Source organism: Macaca fascicularis, chromosome 17 (assembly GCF_037993035.2).
Source record: "Macaca fascicularis isolate 582-1 chromosome 17, T2T-MFA8v1.1".
NCBI classification, from domain to species: Eukaryota; Metazoa; Chordata; class Mammalia; order Primates; family Cercopithecidae; genus Macaca; species Macaca fascicularis.
This window is the reverse complement of record NC_088391.1, coordinates 17,847,873-17,869,622: the sequence shown is the minus strand read 5'-3', so window position 1 is coordinate 17,869,622 and position 21,750 is coordinate 17,847,873. Positions and strand designations below refer to the sequence as shown.

Genomic DNA, 21,750 nt, shown 5'->3' with positions numbered 1-21,750 from the left:
TAGCAAAAGCAGTAGTTAGGGTTAAAAAAATCTCACACGCAAAAAGGAAAGACATGCAAGGTCTGTCTAGGTAGACTGAGGACAAAGTGAGGCAACAAAGCTAAATGCTGACTTGGCCAATTGCAAAGAATCCTTCAAAATGGAGCAAAGAAACTGCATTTTAGGAAAATCTTTAGGGGACTCCCAGCTTTTCAGAACAAAGCCATGTTTTTTGGTGGGAGTATGGGTGGAGATAGAAGGTATATAATGAAGGTAAAACGTACAGTTGACCCTTGAACAAAACAGGTTTGAACCACACGGGTCCATTTATACATGGATTTTCTTCTGCCTGTGCTAACCCGTCCTCTTCTTCAGACAACTCAACGTGAAGACAAGGATGAACAGTGTATAACCTACAAAATATGTGTTAAATCAATTGTTTATGTTATTGCTAAGGCTTCTGGTCAGCAGTAGGCTATTAGTAAAATTTTTGGAGAGTCAAAAGTTATATGTAGATTTTTGACTGTGCAAAGGGTCAATGCCTTGAATCTCCACATTCTTCAAGGGTCAACTCTAGAAAGTATAGAAGGTAAGGAATAATAGATTGGAATTTTACATTTATTTATTTGTTTACAGCAAGAGGATGGCATCCTTAGAATCTGGTTCATTTTATTGAAGTTCCTGTGAAATACTATTTTTTTTAATGGTTTCAAAAATATAACCGTACTAGGAAATAATAGGGAGATGAATTACACTTTAGAAAATATCTTCCCAAATCCAAGGTTCTATGAATACAGGTATTATTCTTTCCTAGGTAACAAGGTACTGGCTTAATTTAAAAATTAAATCAAAATATTTGGAACATAATTATTTTCATGTTGGGAAGCAACTACAATTGAGTCTTCAGCAATTTCTATTGAAGGGCGTCTGTCACTTCTTTTGCTCTCTACTCCAATCCATACAGCAGGATTATGAAAGTTCTAGATTAAATTTAGTATGTATATGGAATTGACAGAAATACACCCTGTCATAGTGACTACAGCTCCCTAAAGCCCTCATTTTTTATTGCTTTGAGAAACAAATATGGTATTTCCTTACTCAAGGATGTAGTTCCCCACAAGCACAACGTGACCTCGCTACAGTCCTTTTGGTTAATTTATCTATGTGACTCATTTATTTACTCATTCATTGTCTCTCATGTTTCATTCCTACATAATGTGCACACCTACAGATAATTCAGAAAGTCCTAATCTATCCATACATTTATCTAAAAAATCCAAGAAGCTAGTATCTCCACCAGAGACTTGTCAAAATGTTTGTGGCACTGACAACAAAAATTAGTTTATTTCTAAAACAGCTCATCAGTTGTAAATTGTGCATTTAAGAATTAATTTATTAAACGCAAGTGTTACTCAGCCAAACAAATATTGACATGATGTATCATCACAATATGCTCTCAATAACAGCTTCTACATTGCTAACAAGTTTTGCCAAAAAATGAGAGATCTATGCCAAAACTGGCTCTCTGAATTTGTCTGCCAGTCTTAGCCAGTGTTTTGCATCTAGTAACAAAATTATAACATCCTCTATACAGCAAAGCAGATAATAGGGCCATACATCTACTTTTAAAATGTTCACCATTCTTTTTATTGCTATAAATGTAGGTATTTACTAAAAAGGAGTCTATAAGTGCAGTGTTTATGTGGATTGCTGAATGTTAAATTTTTCAAGGAAAGTGAGATCACAGAAATATTAAATAGCAATCTCATTCCAGATGTGCTCATTTTATTCTGAAAAAGTATTTCAATACAATTCTAGGCAAATTGATGATAAATATATGATTCACATTGTGGACTTTATAATCATACAGACCTAGGAGTCAATTTCATTATAACCTTAAACATATTAACTGAAATCTCAGCTTCCTGAACAGTAAAGTGAAGAAATTAACACTAGCATTTGTGAAGGGATTAAGGATTAAATGAGACAATGTCTGACAATGTCTGTAAAGTGCCTCACACTGTACCCAGTGTATAAACAATGATCCGTTATGCATCTTCATGTCCATGATTACTAGATCAGGTAATTTTGGTGTTTTTGAAATGTATAAATTTTGGAAAGTCCAAGAAATGGGAATGAATGGATGTCAATCATGCTTCATCTCCAGTATTTAACAATATGCAGCATATAGCTAATAACGTTTGTTTAAAAATAAGAGAATGTTTTGTAATTAAAAAAAGTTTATTTAAGATAGTAAATTTCTGCTACAAGAAACAGCGAGGAACATGGGTATATCGGCTAACCAAATAATCTGGTGAAAAGCAGTTACTTTATGTATGAGACACAGTTCCAATTTTCAAAATATTCTTTCATGTAGTTTTTCAATTATAAAGTACTTTTTGTTTATTATGGGCAAAGCAATTTGGAAACTTAGTTCCAGTCACGGTCTTAGACTTTTATAGAATTTTTATTTTAGAGACAAATAATTCTGTATTTAGTAATTGCTAGAATGGAGGAATATAGAAAATGTGAAATCGTGTAGACAGTTAATACCTATTGCTTTGGAGGAGGGAGGAAAGGCTCAATGGCTTTTGATCTCAAAGAATAAGTCCTAGGTTTTCCAGGCAGACAAATGGGGTAAGTAAAGAAATGAAAGCATAAGAACATGGCACATCAGAGATAACATTATTTGTGGTTCGGTGTAGCTGCAGTGTAAACTGGGGAAGGAAACTGTAAGGGAGTAGTGGTAACAGATGACTCTAACACAGACCAGTTCATTAAGGGCCTCATATGTCATAGATAGTGTAGATTTTAGTGTAGATTTTTTATTCGGTAGGATTTCGACTAATGAAACACGGCATTAAAAAAATTCATTACAGCAACAGTATGAAAGAGAAAATGGAAAGACTAGAGGCTCTTAGTATAAATGAGAAGATGAGGGCTTTTGTTACAGCGGTGATGGCTGACATATTCTGTTAACAGCATCAAGAGAATTTTGTGATTGGCTTGATACATCAAGAAAGGCAAATCAGATGAGTAAGATTTGACGGTAAGAGAACCTTAGCCAATTTGAAGGATATGGCTAATAGATTGGATAGACTGAACTTTTCAAGAGCATTTATTTCAATTAATGGTTTAATAGCCTAGTTTGACTAATGATTTACCCATCTCCAGCACTAACCAATACAGGGCAGTTCCAGAATTTCTGTATTAAAGGAGTTTATGGGCAGTAATCTAGTAGAAAGAGTAGGTTATTAGAAGACTAATGTTGCAGCTGCACTTGCAAGATACACTAAAATTAAAAAACACAATGTCTGATAGGCTAATGAATATGGGCACAGTCCCTACTCCCACTACTGGTTTATAATTAATATCCTAGAATGTTATCATATTTATACCATATATACACCATGTATTAAAAAAGTAATACCACTCGTTATCATTACAGAGTCAGTATTCTAAAATGGAATTTAAGCCTTACATATTTTATTTTTAATCTGTGATTCAATACACATCTAGCATATCACAGAAAATATATACTAAAAATTTCTCCGTATAATGTGCAGAGTTTGGGTCAAATCATGGGTTCAAATTTCAAAACTCAATTTGAGCCCTTTCTTCTTCTATAAAAGGGGAAAATAAGCTGGAATTGTTATAAACAATGAGATAATAAAAGTGAAATTATCCATCAAAATATTTGACACACAGTAGATGTTCAACAGATTTCTTTTGGATGAATTACATACATAAATCATTATTTTTGTGTGTGTGGTTTATAAATGGCCTCAGGAACACTATCAGTTAACTTAGAATCACTCCATTAAAGTATGACAGTGCTTCCAATTCACGAATAGTTCAAGGTCCTTGGGTAAAAAACATGGTAGTTTTAGTATCTTAATATTGGAGCAGAGGAATTAAATAGGATTGCATTTTCTTCCCACTGACTTTTCTTTTGAACAACTAGTTCTAAGAAAAACATATCTAAAAAATGTTTTACTTGAAAACCTTTAAAGGTTGTGTAGTGAGACTGTTAGCTAGTGAGTGAGACTGTTAGCTAGCACCTTTGCCTCAGACTACTTACCAAGCATTGGAAAGTGCACTGTCCAAGATTCCAGAACATATTCTACTTACTTTGACCCCTTAGACCTCATTCTGTTCTTCCACAAAGTGAAAAGGTGGCCTTCTCATTAATTCTCAAACCAACTGACCGCCAGACATCACCAGCACTCCCATTTACAGAGTTTCTTAGATATTATTACAGACTCAATACATCAGAATTCAAGGGGTGGTTTCCAAAAATCTGTATCTTTAATTTCCTAGGCAACTCTGTTATCACCCAGGTTTGAAACCTACTAACTTAGCCAGTTACGATAACCCCATTTTCTTCTCAACTTTTTTTTACATCTGTAAAATAGACAGGCATTTGGAAGTACTGTAATATATCACTTAATCACAGGAACAAATTCTGAGAAATGCTTCCTTACGCAATTTTGTCACCGTGTGAACATCAGAATGTACTCATACAAACCTAGATGATGTAGATGATGTTACCTACTACAAACTTAGGCTATTTGGTATGGCCTATTGCTCCTAGACTACAAACCTGTAGAGCATGTCACTGTACCTAATACTGTAAACAACTGTAAAATGATGGTAAGCACTTGTGTATCTAAACATAGATAAGGCACAGTAAAAATACAAAATATGGGACCAGGTCATATATGTGGTCTGTTGTTAGATGAAACATCACTACTGTGTCTGTGGCAGATGACTATAAACTAATTTCTGTGACTTATGGTCATTAATCATCTTTGCCCTTCTTTTCTTTACTACATGTATTATATACTGACTCCACAGGTGTGCTGACTAAGAGCTCTAATAATAATAGACAATATCATGTACAATATAACAATATGTATTTCCATTAGATATTAATAATGAACCAATAATGCATGTAAACTAAATACTTCAAATCATTCTGCACAAAGAAATGACAGATCACATTTATTTAATAACAAAATGTCTAGTTAATAAAATGTTTTTAGGAACTTACAATGTTCAAAACCAAAGAATAAAAATATTAAATATATCACTTTATGGCACAGGACAATATAAATATATTTTTGTAACACAGCAGGCAAATTGTTGTGCTAGAAACAGAGTGGAGAAAAATCTAAATTAAAGCAAAAAGTCAGGAAATGGTTGTTCACAAATTCCTGCTTAACTGAGACTCAACATTTATTGTAAAAAACGGGGCCTCTGAACATCAGATTTTGTTTATAAAAATAAAAACTTCCTCCCTGTCTCTGCTAAAAATACAAAAATTAGCTGAGCGTGGTGGCACACGCCTGTAGTTCCAGCTACTCGGGAGGCTGAGGCAAGAGAAGCCTGGCGACAGAGTCTACCTCAAAAAGAAAATAAATAAAAAAAAATAAAAACTTCCTCAAATATCAGATTTTTTCACCTCAGCAAATATTTTTCCTTTGATAATTCATAATCCTGCTGTTCATCTGTCACATTTATGAATATCTGGTAATTTCATAAACAAGTACCAATGGCACACTTCAAATGCGGATTCTGTTGAATTTTCTTTTTTTTTTTTCCCCCCTAATGAACTTAGGGTCTATGACAGAGAAGATACTGAAACATGCTAAGATGATAATTGGTCTTAGAAAGACTTTACAGCAAGTATTTAATGAAAGCCACTACATTTCCAGCTCTAAAAAGAGCCAGACAGACACAATCCCTGCTTCCAGAGTTCACCATTCAGAATACAGAAGGTCAAGCACTGATTCTGAATCATTATGAGCTTTGATTTCATCTTTCAAGATTTGCATAGATACTGATTTCTTCTGGAAGGGCAAATAAAATCTTCCCTTACACATCATTCTTTGGATTCTCATAAGGGATATCTTGAAGTCTGTATGTTGACAAGTCCAGTAGACACTTTGTTTTCTCTAATTGCCTTCTTCTGCTTAAGACTATCTCAAGTATTTTGCTTTCCCTTTCAGTTCTCCCCAACATACACCTTCTGCAGTTCTGTCTATCCAGTTGGCTTTTCTGTAACACTTTGCTACCCCTTTCTGTTCCCTTTCACTGTTTTCCTCTGTTGCTTTCCTCCTTCACAGAAGTCTGGTGATCTGGGCTTCTCCATCTTTCCTTTCCTGGCTTCTTATTCACATGGGTGACTGATCTTAGCACTTCCTTAAAAGTTGAGTTTTCAATAAATATAACTCATCAGCACTTCCGATCTGCATTTCCTTGAGCTGTTTTTTGATCTTCAGATCTGTGTAATAATACTCTCTTCCTGAATGCTATTTAGAAATATTATCCTCAAAACACCAATGGTTTCTTGAAGCTGCTTGTTTTAAATGTTGTATCAAAAGAGATTGATAAAGGAATGTATAACTCAGCAAAGGATGCTTCTACTGTATTGAAAATTCCCACCATTAAAAGTACTGGATTCTGTAAGTCCACCATTAAAAGCTGGTTTGGGACATCAATTTACACACATAAGGGTTACATTAAAATTTTAATTGTTTGGTTGATATTAAACTGAAATTTATATAACTGAGGTTGGAATCTTAAAAAAAGGAAATAAAATTTTAATATAGTTAACTGTTCACTGATATGTCTATTCACTTCATCATAACCTATGTATTTAATTAAAAATCAAATTATGTATCTGCAAATCAGATGCTATCAAGCAAATTGCCATCCAGGGTCCATAATTCTTTTTATATTTTTAACTCAGACGAATATATATGATTCAGTAAATTTTAATGTTCCAAATTGTTCTAAAAAAAAAACTTATCAAAAGCTTCCAGTTAACAGTTGGCTAATTCATTTGCCCCCAACGAACTACCTGTTTGTGTTGTGAGGTAGCATCAAAGACCACGATCTTCTGTGACCGTAGTAGCCTTAATTCATACGCATTCCCTCTTCATAGGAAGAGTATGGACAACAAAAAGGGACAGATGAGTCCCCTACTCTTGGTGTTTTCATAATATGTTATATGCTTGATTTCAATTTTACAACAACAAAAAATACCAGTATTTATTCTGAAAGGAAATCGTATGTTCCAAGTAGCAGATATTAACAACTTCCAACACGATCTCTAGGAATAATCCGCAGTTCTGAACCATGTTTTAGAAAAACATTTCCTATACAAACAAACAAAATATAAAGTTAGGTATCTAAAAATCAAGTTATCTTAATATTCTGACAATTATTAAATATAATAAATAATTTAGTAAACAGTAAAATAGGTACAAAAGCTCAAGCATCATGAGACCCCAATGCCATGCTTTTTAAGTCTTGCTCCTATTCTCGTATCTTCACAATCCAACACAGGCTTAAAATTTAAAATAACGCCAGACATGAAAATGCTGACAAATACTTTCAGCAAGTAACAATGTGAATAATTTAATCATGAATACTTCCTTCAATACACAATAATATATCTCAGGACAGGAAAAAAAATGTAAATTACTACAAGTGACAAAAATTTAGATACCCTGACATATTTGGGGTCCATTGCCTGCTGAGATTTTCTTCATATCAATGATATGCACATTCCATTTTTAAAGATAATATAACAAGCAGTATGTTAGAGTTAGCAGTAATTCAAACTACTGTAAAATACCGAAAGTTTCTCGAATAAGAAAAAAAGAAACCTTTCTCTACTCAGATTAAAGGCATCCATACAATAAAGTGCCTCATGATTTTCAATAAACCTTTTTAATAAAATTATATATTAAAAACTACTGAAGTAACAAAAATTTGCAATTTTAAATCACTCTTCATTTTCTCTATGGCTGAATTTCAACCGCAAGGCCTATGAAAACAACATAATTTTGTTACAATAAAGAAATACTTTAGAATATAATTTAAAAATGACTACTGCTCTAGAATGAGGTTACATTAAAGCATGCCTAATTTTAAAACTTTAGATTACAAGGCTAAGAGACTACATTTAAAAAATATAAAACTATTTTTTTTTAAAGTTTTAGACTACTTTTTTATAAAGTATGAGACTACTTTTACCCTGCCTCCTGGTTAGGACACTGATATATCACCTGTATAAATTTAACAGTCTGAAAATCTGAGTGTAGAGTCAGCCCTTTGAAATGTAAATGACTATATTAAAAATAATAATAATAGCACTTAATGAATGCTTTCTATAAATTATCCAAGCTATTAAGCACTTTACATTTACTATCTGACAACTACCTTAAGAGGTAGGTCAAAAAATCCTTACTCCAATGAGAAAGCAATCTTATCTACAGACTTTTTGTTATATATAATAAATACTCTTAATGCTTAAGCCCACTATTAGGTTTTCTGTTACTTGTAGCCAAAAACATCTACAATCGATATACACAATGAAACAACTTATTACTCAGACACACAGGTAAAGACTGGTATATAATCCCTAAAAAAACAGCTCCATTAGGTTAAAATACTGTCAAGTATAATTAGAATAGCTTACATATTCTGTGTCAATTGACATATATAACCTCACCCACTGCTCTATGAGTTTTCAAATAGATACTCACCAGCAGTCTGTGCAGGATTTATTCCTATTCCATCTAGAAAACAAGTTGTAAAATCACATACATTATTTCTAAAGCTAAAATGGTTTAATACTAGCAAGAAAAGAGATTTGCCAAAATAGTGCTGCTGTGTATATAGACACAAGTCAAATAATTTAAATCTAGGAACACGAGTGACAATCTTTCAGGTAAATTATCTGTTAAAATCTATTATTCTGCATTCATACACATTGCTGGGTTAGTCCAAAGCATCTGTCAATGCAATGATCTTGGTAAGTTCTATGGAAAATAGGTTATTAACTTATTTTGCCACATAGAATTAAAAATAATGTTTGTCATTTCTTCCAAAAAACTAAAAAGCACCTTAGGTATGCCATGAATCATCTTCGTATTACTCTGGGTCATAATATCTTAAGGCTGGGAGAGCTCGCGAAGTCATTTAGTTCAACACACGTTACTAAGTTATGACCTAAAACTTTCCAGGTAGTAAGCCAGCTTTTTTCCAACAGAGAAACACTTCAATGTGACAGAATGCAGAATGTTTTACAGTGAGAAATTCTATCTTATCTAAGTTACATCATGCACATTAAACCCATCTCCAGTTAGTTTATCCAAACTGCACTTGGGCAACTCATCAGCACTCATCAACACTACACTGTATACTTGAAACACAGTTAAGCCCTCCCTGCAATCTTTACTCCTCATCTTATTTCACTATTTTCTCACAAGACTAATTGCATCATCATTGACTATCAGTGTTCCCAGATACTAAGATTTTTAATTATATACCTAAAACTGAATAAAATTCTCATTATTACAAGCCTACAAGATACAATTTTCTATCAGGAAAGGTATAGCAAAGGTACATTCCTGCTTAACTTTCTATATTCTAAAGCATTTACCAAATCAACTTTACTTAATAAAAAAAAAAAACTTGCTAAATAAAGTTATTTTCAGTTATAATCTGGCATGAACTGGTAAGGACAAAAGATATTATAAAGTGCTATACTATATCAAAAGCACAAAGAAATGAGAGGAGCTAATTATGAACCATAACCCTGACTTAGTGTTTACCATTAAGTATATCATTTATGTGGATACACATACACTTGGGGCTTTCTGTATTTCATTTTAATTAATTTGGTTCTTTTTACATCATTTCTATAAATTTGAGGTAATACATAATTTTACAGTGAATTCTTACCATTGGTAATAATTGCACTTGTTGCAGCAGGAACTTTAAACTAAATAGAAGGAAAAAAATATATATATATATATATACACACACACAAAACTATAATTAGCAAGAATGGGGTACAAATACTAATTCTATAATTCTAAAGTGGGATTAATCTTTTAGAATAAGTGAAACCATCAAGGAAAGTACAGCTGACCCTTGAATGACACATGCAGATTTTCTTCTGGCTCCGCTACTCCTAAGACAGCAAGACCAACGCTTCCTCTTCCTTCTCCTCAGTATATTCAACATGAGACAAGGATTAAGACCTTTCCCATGGTCCACTTCCAATTAATGAATAGTAAATATACTTTCTCTTATGGTTTTCTTAATATTTTCTTCTCTTTAACTTTCTTATAAGAATACAGTATAAAATACACATGACAAAATACATATTAATCTCCTGTTTGTGTTATCAGTAAGGCTTCCGGTCAACAGCAGGCTATTAGTAAAGTTTTTGATCAATAAAACAGTTTTATGCAGATTTTCAACTGCACACAGGGTTGGAACCCCTAACTCCCATGTTATTCAAGGGTCAACTGGACTGTATCATATGCTTTATCTGTAAAAAAAACCCCTGTACTATAAACAATGCTTTCGATTGTATTTAGGACACCATTAATTATAAAAGTGTACCTTATTTTTTGCATTACAAAAATGAAAAACCACTGTCAATTTATGCCCAGATCAATGTTTACTCTTTAGGACTTATCCACCACTTTTGTCATTTATAATTATCTTGACTAGCAAAAAGCATATGCAAAATAAATTGATGAGATTATTCCTAAAATTTCTGCATAGAAATTGCAAGATCTGAACAGATGCTCTCTGTGTTTAATGGCGGGTGCCTACATAACATTTTCAGGTAACAACCAAGGCTTGTATTCCTTACATTCTTCTTTAATGATTTGCTGATTTAAAGCTCAAGGATTGCAATAGTCCAATTATGTCATCAGGAAATAATAATTAAGTGTAGATGACGTTACCTAGACAATTATGAGAACGCCATTTGGCCAACAGTGATAGCAAGTCTCCCCTGATCTACTTCAGAGATGTTTAAAAAGATGTGTTTCTAAAATCAATGACATGTGGTATGGAATTTATTGGTAACTAAAAGGTAGATTCCATCTCTTAAAGAGACCAGCAGTTGCGAAAGTGTGTTTATGTCTTCATAGTTTATGCATTTATCCAACAAATACTTATGAAGCATGTCTGTGCTATGGACTAACTTTATAGATATTACAATTTTGTGATCAAGTAAGTTTGGAAAACATGTTTAACTAGTGGTCTCCTCAAAAGACTTTAATATACTCCTAACAGAAATGAACTGTTTATCATATTTTTTGACCAATAATTCCTGTTCTTCACGATCCCCCCCGACCCTTTTTTCTTTTTTGGTGGTACTACTTTGTGTGTGGTTCTAGTTGTCTGGGAGACACTACTCTAGGCATTTATAATCATTACATACACACAGTTGAGAAAAACTAAAAGCTTATTTTAAATTAGAAATTGAAGAATCAGCTTTTAAAATAAGGCCTTAAACATGCCTGAGAACAATTATTTGTTTTAGTATTATGTACAAATTAATAAACACATTTTAATCTCAATGTGGTACACTCGTGTCCTTTTAAAGATTTAAAAATTTTTAAAGAATTTCAAAGTGTACTTAAGTAAACTTAAAAGTGCATCACAGATATTTTGCACAGGCTGTAATCTCAATAAGAATTTGATCAAACGCTCAAATTAACTATAGGCCTCTCAGATTTCTAAAGCTAGAGTCCTACAAAGCTTTTAGTTATCCTACTGATTGAGTCTTTTACATCATGCTCATTTTATATAAGCTATGTATTTTCTTAGTCACATCCATGTAGCAGCAACCTATGATTTTAAAAACCAAAATCAATTGCTGACACAGTTTTTCCTTTAAGCAGAATGTGGAAGAAATGGTTAAACTATGAGGAAGCATCACTAGTGACGTAAAATGCAGAATCTATTCCTTTCTGTCCTATTGTACTGACAGGTTTTCTACTGAATGCAAAGTATTCTTTTGTGGTCTTCTGTTTTCATTTATTCTCCTCCTCAGATATCCCATAATTCTTATAATTTAGGGCTCTTTGCAGGTTTCAACAATTCATTACGTACCCCAGTCATGTGCTGGGAAATTTTATTATCACTACTAAGGCAATTTTACCAGGGATTTAAATCCAGACTCTTGCTTTCTTGAGTCAACTTTTTTCTCACTGAATGATTCTACAATGCCATCTCATGAAAGTCCCTCTCACAACAATCTGAAAGTCATATCCTTTCTAAATATGTAACACCTATGATTCATAATAGTGATCCACTTCCACTTCATGAATAGTACATATACTTTCTCTTATGATTTTCTTAATATTTTCTTTTCTATAGCTTACTCTACTGTAAGCTTTACTTATAAACTACCTTAATCAATATATATGGTTGTGTGGTGTTTCTTAGTTTATTCACTACTGTATGTTAAGATTTTCTTCTACTTTTATTACAAAACCAGGCTCACAAAAATGCCTTTGCATTATAAAGGACACACAATAAAGTAACTACAAAATATAATAAAAAGGACACACAATAAAGTAACTACAAAATATAATAAATATTAATTAGAGCTTGTATAGATCTACTTCCTAAATCTGGAATTTGTGGATTCTGTTATGCCCCAGACTAGGAATATTTCTTGCAAGTAATCTGTGCAGTAAACAATAATGACAATGCTATATTCAGATTTGTGTCACATCTCATTTTACTTATTCTTTCTGCATGAAGAATATATCAACACGACACAAAACAAATGCTACTATTTGGCAGTTTAATTCTGAATGAGTGACAAATGATGTTAGTAATTCCTGACAATACAAGGAGCTTTGAGCACTGATTGGATTGGCTGACTTTCCATAAATCAGTTAAGTATAGGGCAGGATTCTGTGTTAAGCTATTTTTTTATTAATGTAGTTAAGAAAATTATTTTTCTGTGACTATAAACTTTTCAAAAGATTCTGAACCAAAACGTTTTGATTTGGGTTACAACGTACCTATTTAGCACTTTTAACTCAACAGAAAATTTCAGTAAATAATGTTTTTACTCGAAATCACTTGATCAGAGAGGAAGGACAGGTATTAACTACTTCCATTTTGCAGAATAAAAAAGAGGGATTTGCATTATGTCATACAACTAACTAATGACACACCTATAACAGGAACCCTAAGTCTCCCAAGTCACATTTGGGTGCCATTTCTACCAGATTAAGCTACTTTTCCAAGTGTCATGCCCAAAAAGTTGCATTATAGATATTTCTAATAATTTTGGATGAAAAAAATTATTTCTTATACAACAGAAAACTTAAACACGTTTAAAAAAACTAGGAGCTTTTCAAAACAACAAATTTTACTGACATGCTCATACAGAAAATCTGAAAACTATGATAAAGATTTCATGAAATTGTAATTTCAGAATCAAGACTAGTAAAATATCAGTATATAGAATATAATGTGATATAATGTTGCATTTTAAAAAAACATTTAAAAATCAGTACCTTTTTAATTTTCATAAAAAGCCTCATAAATTCTTATAATTTTCAATGGTTGCATTAATCAGATATGTCAATTTGTTTAACTCATGCTTCTTGTATCTGAAAGTAAGTCTTAACCATCATCCTACTTACAACTTTTTGATAACATAAACCTAGTAATGAAGCCACATGGAAATGATGGGTCAAAGTGCATGCAAATCTTAAAGACGTTTGAAGCATACTGCCAAATCGCATTCCATAAAGGCTGTTCCAACTTCTGTACTTACTTCTTCTGCTGCAAACTTTAAGACTGCTGTGAAAGGTGTACTTTCGGGAACACTGAGCCTGCAAGAAGAATTTTAAAACAGTTTCTTTTAAAGTCAGCATTTTCTAAAAAAGCCCCTTCGTTCCTTATTTCCGCTACTGTAGCCGATCTGGACAAAGCTGACTTTGCAGTTTCAAAGTTAGGGATTTTGATTGCATACTACATTCTTTAACTCAAAACAATAATAATCGCAACCCAAACAGCAACTAGCCTTGGCGCTGGCAAGGTGCCCGAGCTCCACTTGAGAATTAACCTCTACAGGTGTAGATTTACATATTTCTAACACTTTGATACACATAAGTCTAGCATATGAACTGCTGTTTGTTTCTAGAGACGGATTGCAAAAAGGTGAAGCTCTCCTTGGTCTTCAGTCCACTTTACCTCCCATCTAAATACCTATGCACTTGACCCATTAAAGTTACAATTTTCATTATAAGTAGAAGGTTATTTGGGAAGCATCACTGGATCATAAAGCTTTTGATGAACCTTCTGTGCACTCTTAATAATCATGTTCAAAATTAGTAGACCAAATTAATGAAAATGCATGAAGTTTATGATGGCAAAATGCCAATAATGAAGTGATTTTCCCACCATCATTTAAAATGGGCTAAGTAAAAATGTGAAATAACATTTTGGAGAGGGATGATTTTGTTAACTGACTCGTAAAATGGCAAGTATTTTAAAGATCATGAATAAATAGATTTTTTTTTTCTTAATGACTTAGTCCCAGGGTCAATCTGTATTAATTTTCCAATAAAAAAATTCCAAACAGAAATTTACTTTATACCTTAAGAAAACACTTAAAGACACAGTAAGAGGTTTTTAAAACTTCTTTTAAAAAACAAGATTCCTAAGGTAACATAAATTACAATGAGGGAAAACAGAAAACAATCTTTCAAAGCAGAGGAGACTGACAAGCTAACATTTCTCACTGAAACCGTCTCTATTTGTCACCACCGTATTATTGTATTATTCTTAAGTGTCTTAATACCAGCTACCATTATTCTCATGTAATATGCCCAGGCTCCTCACTCAGTCTACAGATCTCTGACTACAAGAATTGTTGTATCAGGAACAGCATATGGTACCAGTTTTCAGTAATAGAAATGTGAATAGATTACTTGGCTGCCCTCATTCCACAACTCCAAAATACTAGTAAAGGATGAAAATGAGTATCATTTTTACCCTTTCTTCACGAATGTTTTTTGGGGGTACAAAAAATAAAAACATGTAAAGGATAGCCATTTGTTTAAAAACTAATCAATTGGCAATGTCGTAGTTTACAAACTAGGCAACGGTTTGTTACAAAGTATTTTTGCAGTATATATGTAGTTAAGAAGCTGAGATTCATTTTCCTAAAACTCTGCATCCATCGGAGAACTTCCAAACCCTCGGAGTTCAATTAACTTTTAAATTGGAGACTTGGAGATGTCCTTAAAATATACCTAAATGTCATATTGATGCTCATTAAAATAAGTTTCTATCTGTATATTAAGTTGGTGAGTGTCCACAGACAAGCCAATAAAAATAAAAAATGAAAACATCTTTTAGTGCAAGTTCTAACTGGCAGAAAATTAGAGAAAATGAGAGTTACAGTGACTGCACAGATCTTATCTAAAGTTATATTTGCCAGTCATTTCATAAAATAGGTACTTAAATTATCCCAGTGTCTTGAATAAATTTACATTAATGAGAATTTTTAAAGTACATTCCTGGCATCTTTTTAAAAAATAAATATCTCATATAAACAAAATAATAAGATTAATTGGTAAGAATTATTATAAAGACTAAGTCCACAGGTAACGAAAGGGCCAGATTAACTCTGTGAACAATTAGAAAAATCTTCGGCCAGAAGTGGTGGCTCACGCCTGTAATCCCAGCACTTTGGGAGGCCGAGGTGGGAGGATCATGAGGTCAGGAGATGGAAACCATCCTGGCTAACACGGTGACACCCCGTCTCTACTAAAAACGCAAAAAATTAGCCGGGCATGGTGGTATGCGCCTGTGGTCCCAGCTACTCGGGAGGCTGAGGAAGGAGAAGAATCCGGAACGTGGACATTGCAGTGAACCAAGATCGCGCCACTGCACTCCAACCTGGGCAACAGAGCGAGACTTTCTCTCAAAAAAAAAAAAAATTTTCATAGAGGTGAGATTTTTATTATTATAAAATATGTTGTGGTCATGAGACGGCATTCTAAGCACAGAAAAGAACAAGTGTAAAGGAAGGAAAGATTAAAAGGGCAAGCTTGTCAAGTACCCAAGTACTAGTTACCATTTACTTTGAAAATACAGCGCAGATATCCTTGTACACACATTTACACGTTATGTGAATTTTACACACACACATCCTTACATACATACACACACAACTACACACACACACACATACTAAACAACAGTTGTACCTACTAAATTCATTCAGTCACCACACATTAACTGAACTGGTACAATGCTCCAGGCTCTTAATGTTACTGTCCTACGCTATCCTCTTCTTCCTTCCTTCTCACGCTCTCTTTCTAGAGTACATTTGCATATTGATGAGAATAATAATCCAGTATAGAGGAAAAAACCAATAATGAGGAGAGAAGGGGCACTGGACTCCATCTACTTTAACCTTGACAAGACTGAAATAGATGGGAACCAGAGCTCAAGTGGTTTTTCACAGGAGTGAAGTCATTTTTTCCATTCTAAAAGGATGGGAAATTAACGGATATATCAATGCAGTGGTAGGTTTATATTGGTGGAAAGATGATAGAATTTCCCTCTGATGGCATGAGAGCAAGGGAGAGAGCAGCTACGGAAAGTTTGAAATTTTTAAACAATCCTTTCCGAGAATAAGCAGGAAAATGAGCAAACTTGAAGAATGTAGTAAAGTACTAGGTACTATTAATTGTAGTCATGAACTTAACGTAAAACCCTCCAGTCTGTTATTTTCGCCAGGGGCAGTCAGTTATGTACAGATAATACAAATAGCTGGTTTCAGAGCTGGTGTTTCACTAACCAAAATATGCTGGGAGGAGAGACAGGGCCACCAGAGTTGAGGTCGTTTGCATGAGAATGATTTAAAGATGCAACAATAGACTCTTAACTATATAAGGAATAAGGTAAGGAATAGAAGTTGGGATAGCTATAGATTAAAAACCACTGTGATTGATGGATTAAATGAACCGTTGTAGAAAAGAAATTACAGTAAATCAGGTAGGAGAGAATGTATTTATCCATAAGAGTGCCTGTAAACGACATCTTAGAGATGGAGCAATTATTGGACTCTTCAGTTCTAGGCTGCAACCATGAACACCTGAGATAAAGTGTAAAAAGGATATTTTGGAGATGAAAAGAATAAGGGTTCAAAAGGCTGAGAGGTTGTATGGATCATGGATTGGTAAATAACTGAACAGCTAGGTAGGCCACGTTACTAATTAATTATGCAAAAAATCCTACTGTAATCCTGTTCTTTGATACATTTCATGCTACTTCCAACTGCAATAACCTCAAGAGTGTTTACTTAAAATCTATCATTCAACTGCGAAGTAAAGGCCCCACATGGATAAACTATCCTCCTCTTCTGCATTTCCCATTCCTACTAAATACTCTATTAAATCCCAACACAGGAAGGGTGTGAGCCGAGTCTCATTACTTTGTGATGCCCGATTGTTGAGTTACTCATACACAACAAAACTCAGAAGCCGCGGAATAACAAATGTTCAAGTAATTTCAAAGTCTTGACTATCAGGATGGAGTATCTTCCTTAACTTCCTCAAACGGCTGGCTAAAGTGGTGAAACGTTTTTCTAATATCCAGCAGATGGGGGCTGTTTAAGAATCCCAGCAAATTACCAGAACCTGGTCCACCTGTCCTCCCGCTCCATCTGCCCACCAAATGAATTCCGAGGGGAGGTCACTAATGAGAAACACACCCACACCCTCGTGCTGGGGCCAAGCTGCCAAGCTGCTACTTAGCGAGCAAGTGCGGACCTCTCCTCGCAGGCTCCGGTGGGAGAGACTCCTGGAAGGGCGCGAGCCAGGAAGGTAGAGAAACTGAAGAGACGAAGACTGCACGGGGTAGTTGTTGGAAAGGCTCGGATCACCCTCAACCCAGCCCCGTCTTGTCCGGCCACAAAAGGCCCATCTCGGCCGAGCTACTCACACTTTGTACGGCAGCCGTGGGTCCGACGTCAGCGTGATCTTAAAGGAAACCTTCGACCTAAGGAAAAGAGCGGGAGAGAGTCAGGGTCGCGCAGCGGGACCAGGGATTAAGGCAGTCGGTAAGCAAACACTTACATGGTGGTGCCGGGATGAATCTAGAACAAACGCTAACTCCCCGGAGTAGCACGACTTCCTCTAGTGTGCTCAAGACCGCCCGGCTCCACTCACTTCCACGTCTCCCTCTGCAAGCTGGGGACCTCCGAAGTTGTTGCTATCCAACGCACTGCCTGAAAATTGGCCCTAAGAGCTCATGCTAGGTAGCGCTTTTAAATTACAAATGCCTTGTGCTTTTGCGTTTATATATCTGAGAAAAAAGTATGGATTATATTTATAAAACATCTTTCTAACTTTGGTAATTTGATACCATATTTTTAGTCAGGCAGGATAAGCGTGGGCATAGAGTGTAGGACCCTAGGTCCCAGCTGGCAGGTTGGGGCGGAAGTAAGGGTTTGGGGTAGTCGGATGAAGAGAGAGATGGACTTGGGGCGAGGCTGGAGGCGGGGTTGGGGCGAAAGCGCTCCAAAGTTGCTAAGGCAATCTGAGCGCAGAAAAGCTTAATTGGTGCACCAGAAGCAGGAATTGTAACACTGCTTTATTATTAGTTTTCTTCCGTCTTTCCAGCAAACCAGTCCTGTTACAGCCTTTACATTTCTCATAGTTTCTCCTTCACGCTCTACTTTCCGATACTGATTTATAACCATTTAATTTCAGTAAGTAAGAGAGCTAGCAAGAGGGAATTCTCTATGCCAAGACTCCCGCTGGGGTTGGTGAGAAAAAATGAGGTTTCTACGTTTGAGGAACGTGGCGTCTAGTTGGGAAGACCCATCTATGAACAGGAGATTTCAGTAATTTGTTATGTGGTCTAATAGAATTAAACCAGTGCGCTAAGTTGCTAATCACTGACCACATTTATTCAGTTTAACAACCAACTTTGAACCCTTTCTATTTGCCCGGCACTAAGCTAAACTCTGAGTAAGGCAGGTAAGTGTCAACTCTCTAGGATCTAACATCCTGTATAGTGATGACGGAAGAAAATTGTCCTCTAAACCTTACTACAAATCTAAACCTCTGTGTTTGGAAAATATGCATCTGTCTCACAATGACTGAAATGCCCTTTTAAAATATGGGTATGAATAGACAAAGGAGGAAGCAGGTAGGCGTTAAAATAATGGGGGCAATCTAGTTGATCTTTAGAATATGTGTCAGATTCTTAAGAAGAGATATTTGAGAGAGGAACCAGGAAGGAACTGTAGTGGGGATAATGGAGACCAAATTCATCTTTGCTATAATTTTGCAGCCAACTAATCTTCTATGGTGACATTTCCCAGTGGAGAGAGTTCTGGTTCTGACTGTAGGAGAGTAAGACTCCTACATTCTCATGACAGCCATCCTCACTTTTTAAAATGCTGGTGTTACCATATTTGTAGATGAAGACAAATATTGATTGACAAGATATAGGGATCAACAGTTACAGCCTTAATAGCTGAAACTATTCAATTAGTGGGCATGACTAAAACTTGTGAGACTAGTAATAAGGATAAAACTATGACTGTGTCTACCTATTGTCAGCTAACCAAAAATAATGAAAGAGATTAGTGTACATATTTACAGTCTATATTTATAAGGCTACATATTACATATTTTGAAACAAAATTTGCATCCTGCTATTTATAGTTTGGTTTCTGCTCATGTATCAAAACATGGCAAAATTCTAAAGAGAAAAATGTACTTTAATCAGAGAACTTTTATTGTATACGGAAAAAGTGGTGAAAACAGAATTCAGTCCCAGGCAGTGTGACTTTAGTACTCAGATTCTGCTGCTTCAGAAAATACATTTGTATAATATATCCAAATAACATCTCTTGAGATATTAAAAAGCAGCTGTTTCTAAATGTTTAGAATTCTTTTTCACCTCAATCCCCCAACTCTGCTTCTCATATGTTTGTGTCCTCAGAGTCACAACATGATTTCTAGAGCCTGCTGAGTTTTATTTTGCTTAGGACAAGAAAGAAATTATAAATGGATTTATTTATACTCAATATATATTTTTAACTTTGTGAAGGGATTTGCAACTGGAAAATGTTCTAGCAAAACAAGGACCTTCTCTTTTACTGAAAAGTTAAAATGTTAAAGTACATTTAATGACTGTAATCAGAAGCAAACTCTGGAGCAAATTTTTGGAGATAATTGGCAATGGAACATTTTAAGACAACAAACAGCATAAATGGCCTAATGTGTTTTGGAAAAGATCCAATTAGTATCATGTAGAGGCAGAAATGATTGTAGAAGTGCACAGTGTGACCATATTAGAACTCATTAAATGTCAATGAAGCATACCAATATTCTATTTGCAAATGCATATAGATTTTCCATTATTAGAAGAAAGCCAGAAGGAAATTACATTTACATAAGGACTGAAAAGATTTGCTTCCATAGTCATAGAAATTCTTCTGACTATAATAACTATATTTATTATAGCCAGCTTTATTTTTTATATTCCCCGGGATGCCATAAAACAATTGTCTTTCATTTTCACCCTAATTTGATTGTATTTATGATTATAACTAAAACCATCTGATAGTCAAATTATGTAATCTGGAAACATCTGCACCTGAATAAATCTTAAGATATTCTGTTCTAAATACTTTATATTACAGGGAACAAATATAGACTGATCAATTAATACTTGACAGATATTTTAATAGTAGTTTAATTTGTTCATTTTTTTTTTCTATTGCCTTTTCTCCCCTCAAAATCCACTAAAAGGCATTGATATCATTGGGGCAATGATAATAATGACTCAAAATTCACCAAGGTATATTTTTTTGATAGTATTGACCACTTTGTACAAATCAAATGACAAAATATAGACTTTAAACTCTGATGCCTTGGCTGTAAGTTATAATTTAGTGACAAGAAGCCTTATACAAAGAGGAGAGAGTTGATTTGGTTACAGAAGTACCTGGGAATATGTAAATGCTGTGTTGTTTTTCAAGGTAAGGACTAGAAGGTTAGAGAATGTTTACAACCCTTTGAGTCAAAAAGAACAATGAGATACAGGTGAGATTGGAGCTTAGCAAGTCCAGGCAAGCCCTTGCAGAGGACTGTAGCTCTAAATGTGCTACATTTAGTTGTTACAGTTACATATTTTTTCAAAATATTTCCTAAAATTCAATAAGAAAAAGAAATGACTTTTCTACGAAGCTCATTGACTATAATGTTTCTAAATTTGAGGCTTAATCACAAAAGTTGGAATATTTTAACCACAGAATTTGTAAAATACCTTTATTACAAAATGGCATTTTTGAACTGTGAAAAACAGGAATTTAACAGTCTAGTATAATTAAATTTTCGCTCTAAATATTGTGTGAATTCTTCATTTAATGGAAACATTACTTTTAGAAAAACTAAAGTAGCCTCTGACAAATCCATTTCAACCACGAGTTTTTTTTCCCACATTTATACATTTTTATCCTTCTACCAGCTAAATGAGGTAAATATTAATACTCTTTTACTTTATTAACTCAAGGTTTTCTTATTGAAGTTGAGATTTTTGGATCCATTCATAGTTTCTCCCCACATGACTCTTCTAGCAGTTGTATGTAGAACACAGGCTTCAGAGGACTGTGACATCTGCTCCTTTGTCATCATTTGCCCATATTCTCAGTGCTATCTGTATCCACTCCAAACATCTGAGACATGTGACATCTCATTTTGTCTGGTGATATCACTCCTTTTTGTGTGCTGGCAAGACCACTTTAGGACTGTTGGTTGTCTCTAAGGGATATAAGAAAAGTGCCCTCTTGTTTCACCCTGTGGCTACAGGGAACCCACAAGGGCTCAGACATCTTTGACTAAAGATAACATGCTTTTCTCCCTAGAATGGAGGGAACCTTGTTGTCTTCCT

At 34.5% G+C, this 21,750-nt stretch overlaps 1 protein-coding gene and 1 long non-coding RNA gene across 5 annotated transcripts in view; one reads left to right on the top strand and one right to left on the bottom strand.

Annotated features, from left to right (window-relative positions):
* Positions 1 to 4,970: 4,970 nt before the first annotated feature.
* Positions 4,971 to 18,027, bottom strand: UFM1 (ubiquitin fold modifier 1). 3 transcript variants are annotated; one of them, XM_045377408.3, is made up of 6 exons: positions 17,919 to 18,027; positions 17,785 to 17,841; positions 13,601 to 13,658; positions 9,739 to 9,778; positions 8,538 to 8,570; positions 4,971 to 7,816 (listed from the first exon to the last, which is right to left on the bottom strand). In XM_045377408.3, coding segments are annotated over exons 1-6 (216 nt in total). In that variant the 5' UTR covers positions 17,921 to 18,027; the 3' UTR covers positions 4,971 to 7,790. The 3 variants fall into 3 exon arrangements, with proteins under 3 accessions (XP_045233343.1, XP_005585753.1, XP_065389238.1); XM_005585696.5 differs by having other exon boundaries at positions 4,971 to 7,142; XM_065533166.2 differs by lacking the exon at positions 17,785 to 17,841 and having other exon boundaries at positions 4,971 to 7,142.
* LOC141408968 (uncharacterized) overlaps positions 17,581 to 21,750 on the top strand; it is a 182,516-nt gene continuing 178,346 nt past the window's right edge. For both annotated transcript variants that reach the window (XR_012426854.1, XR_012426855.1), the window contains exon 1: positions 17,581 to 17,902. This is a non-coding gene — a long non-coding RNA (uncharacterized lncRNA). The remainder of the gene's footprint in view (positions 17,903 to 21,750) is intronic.

Excerpts from the sequence above, each read along its gene's own strand:
- UFM1 (XM_005585696.5), bottom strand. Across the intron at positions 9,779-13,600 it reads TAAAGTTTGCAGCAGAAGAA|TTTAAAGTTCCTGCTGCAAC; the intron begins GTAAGTACAGAA and ends CCTTCTATTTAG. Across the intron at positions 8,571-9,738 it reads AAGTGCAATTATTACCAATG|ATGGAATAGGAATAAATCCT; the intron begins GTAAGAATTCAC and ends CTTGTTTTCTAG.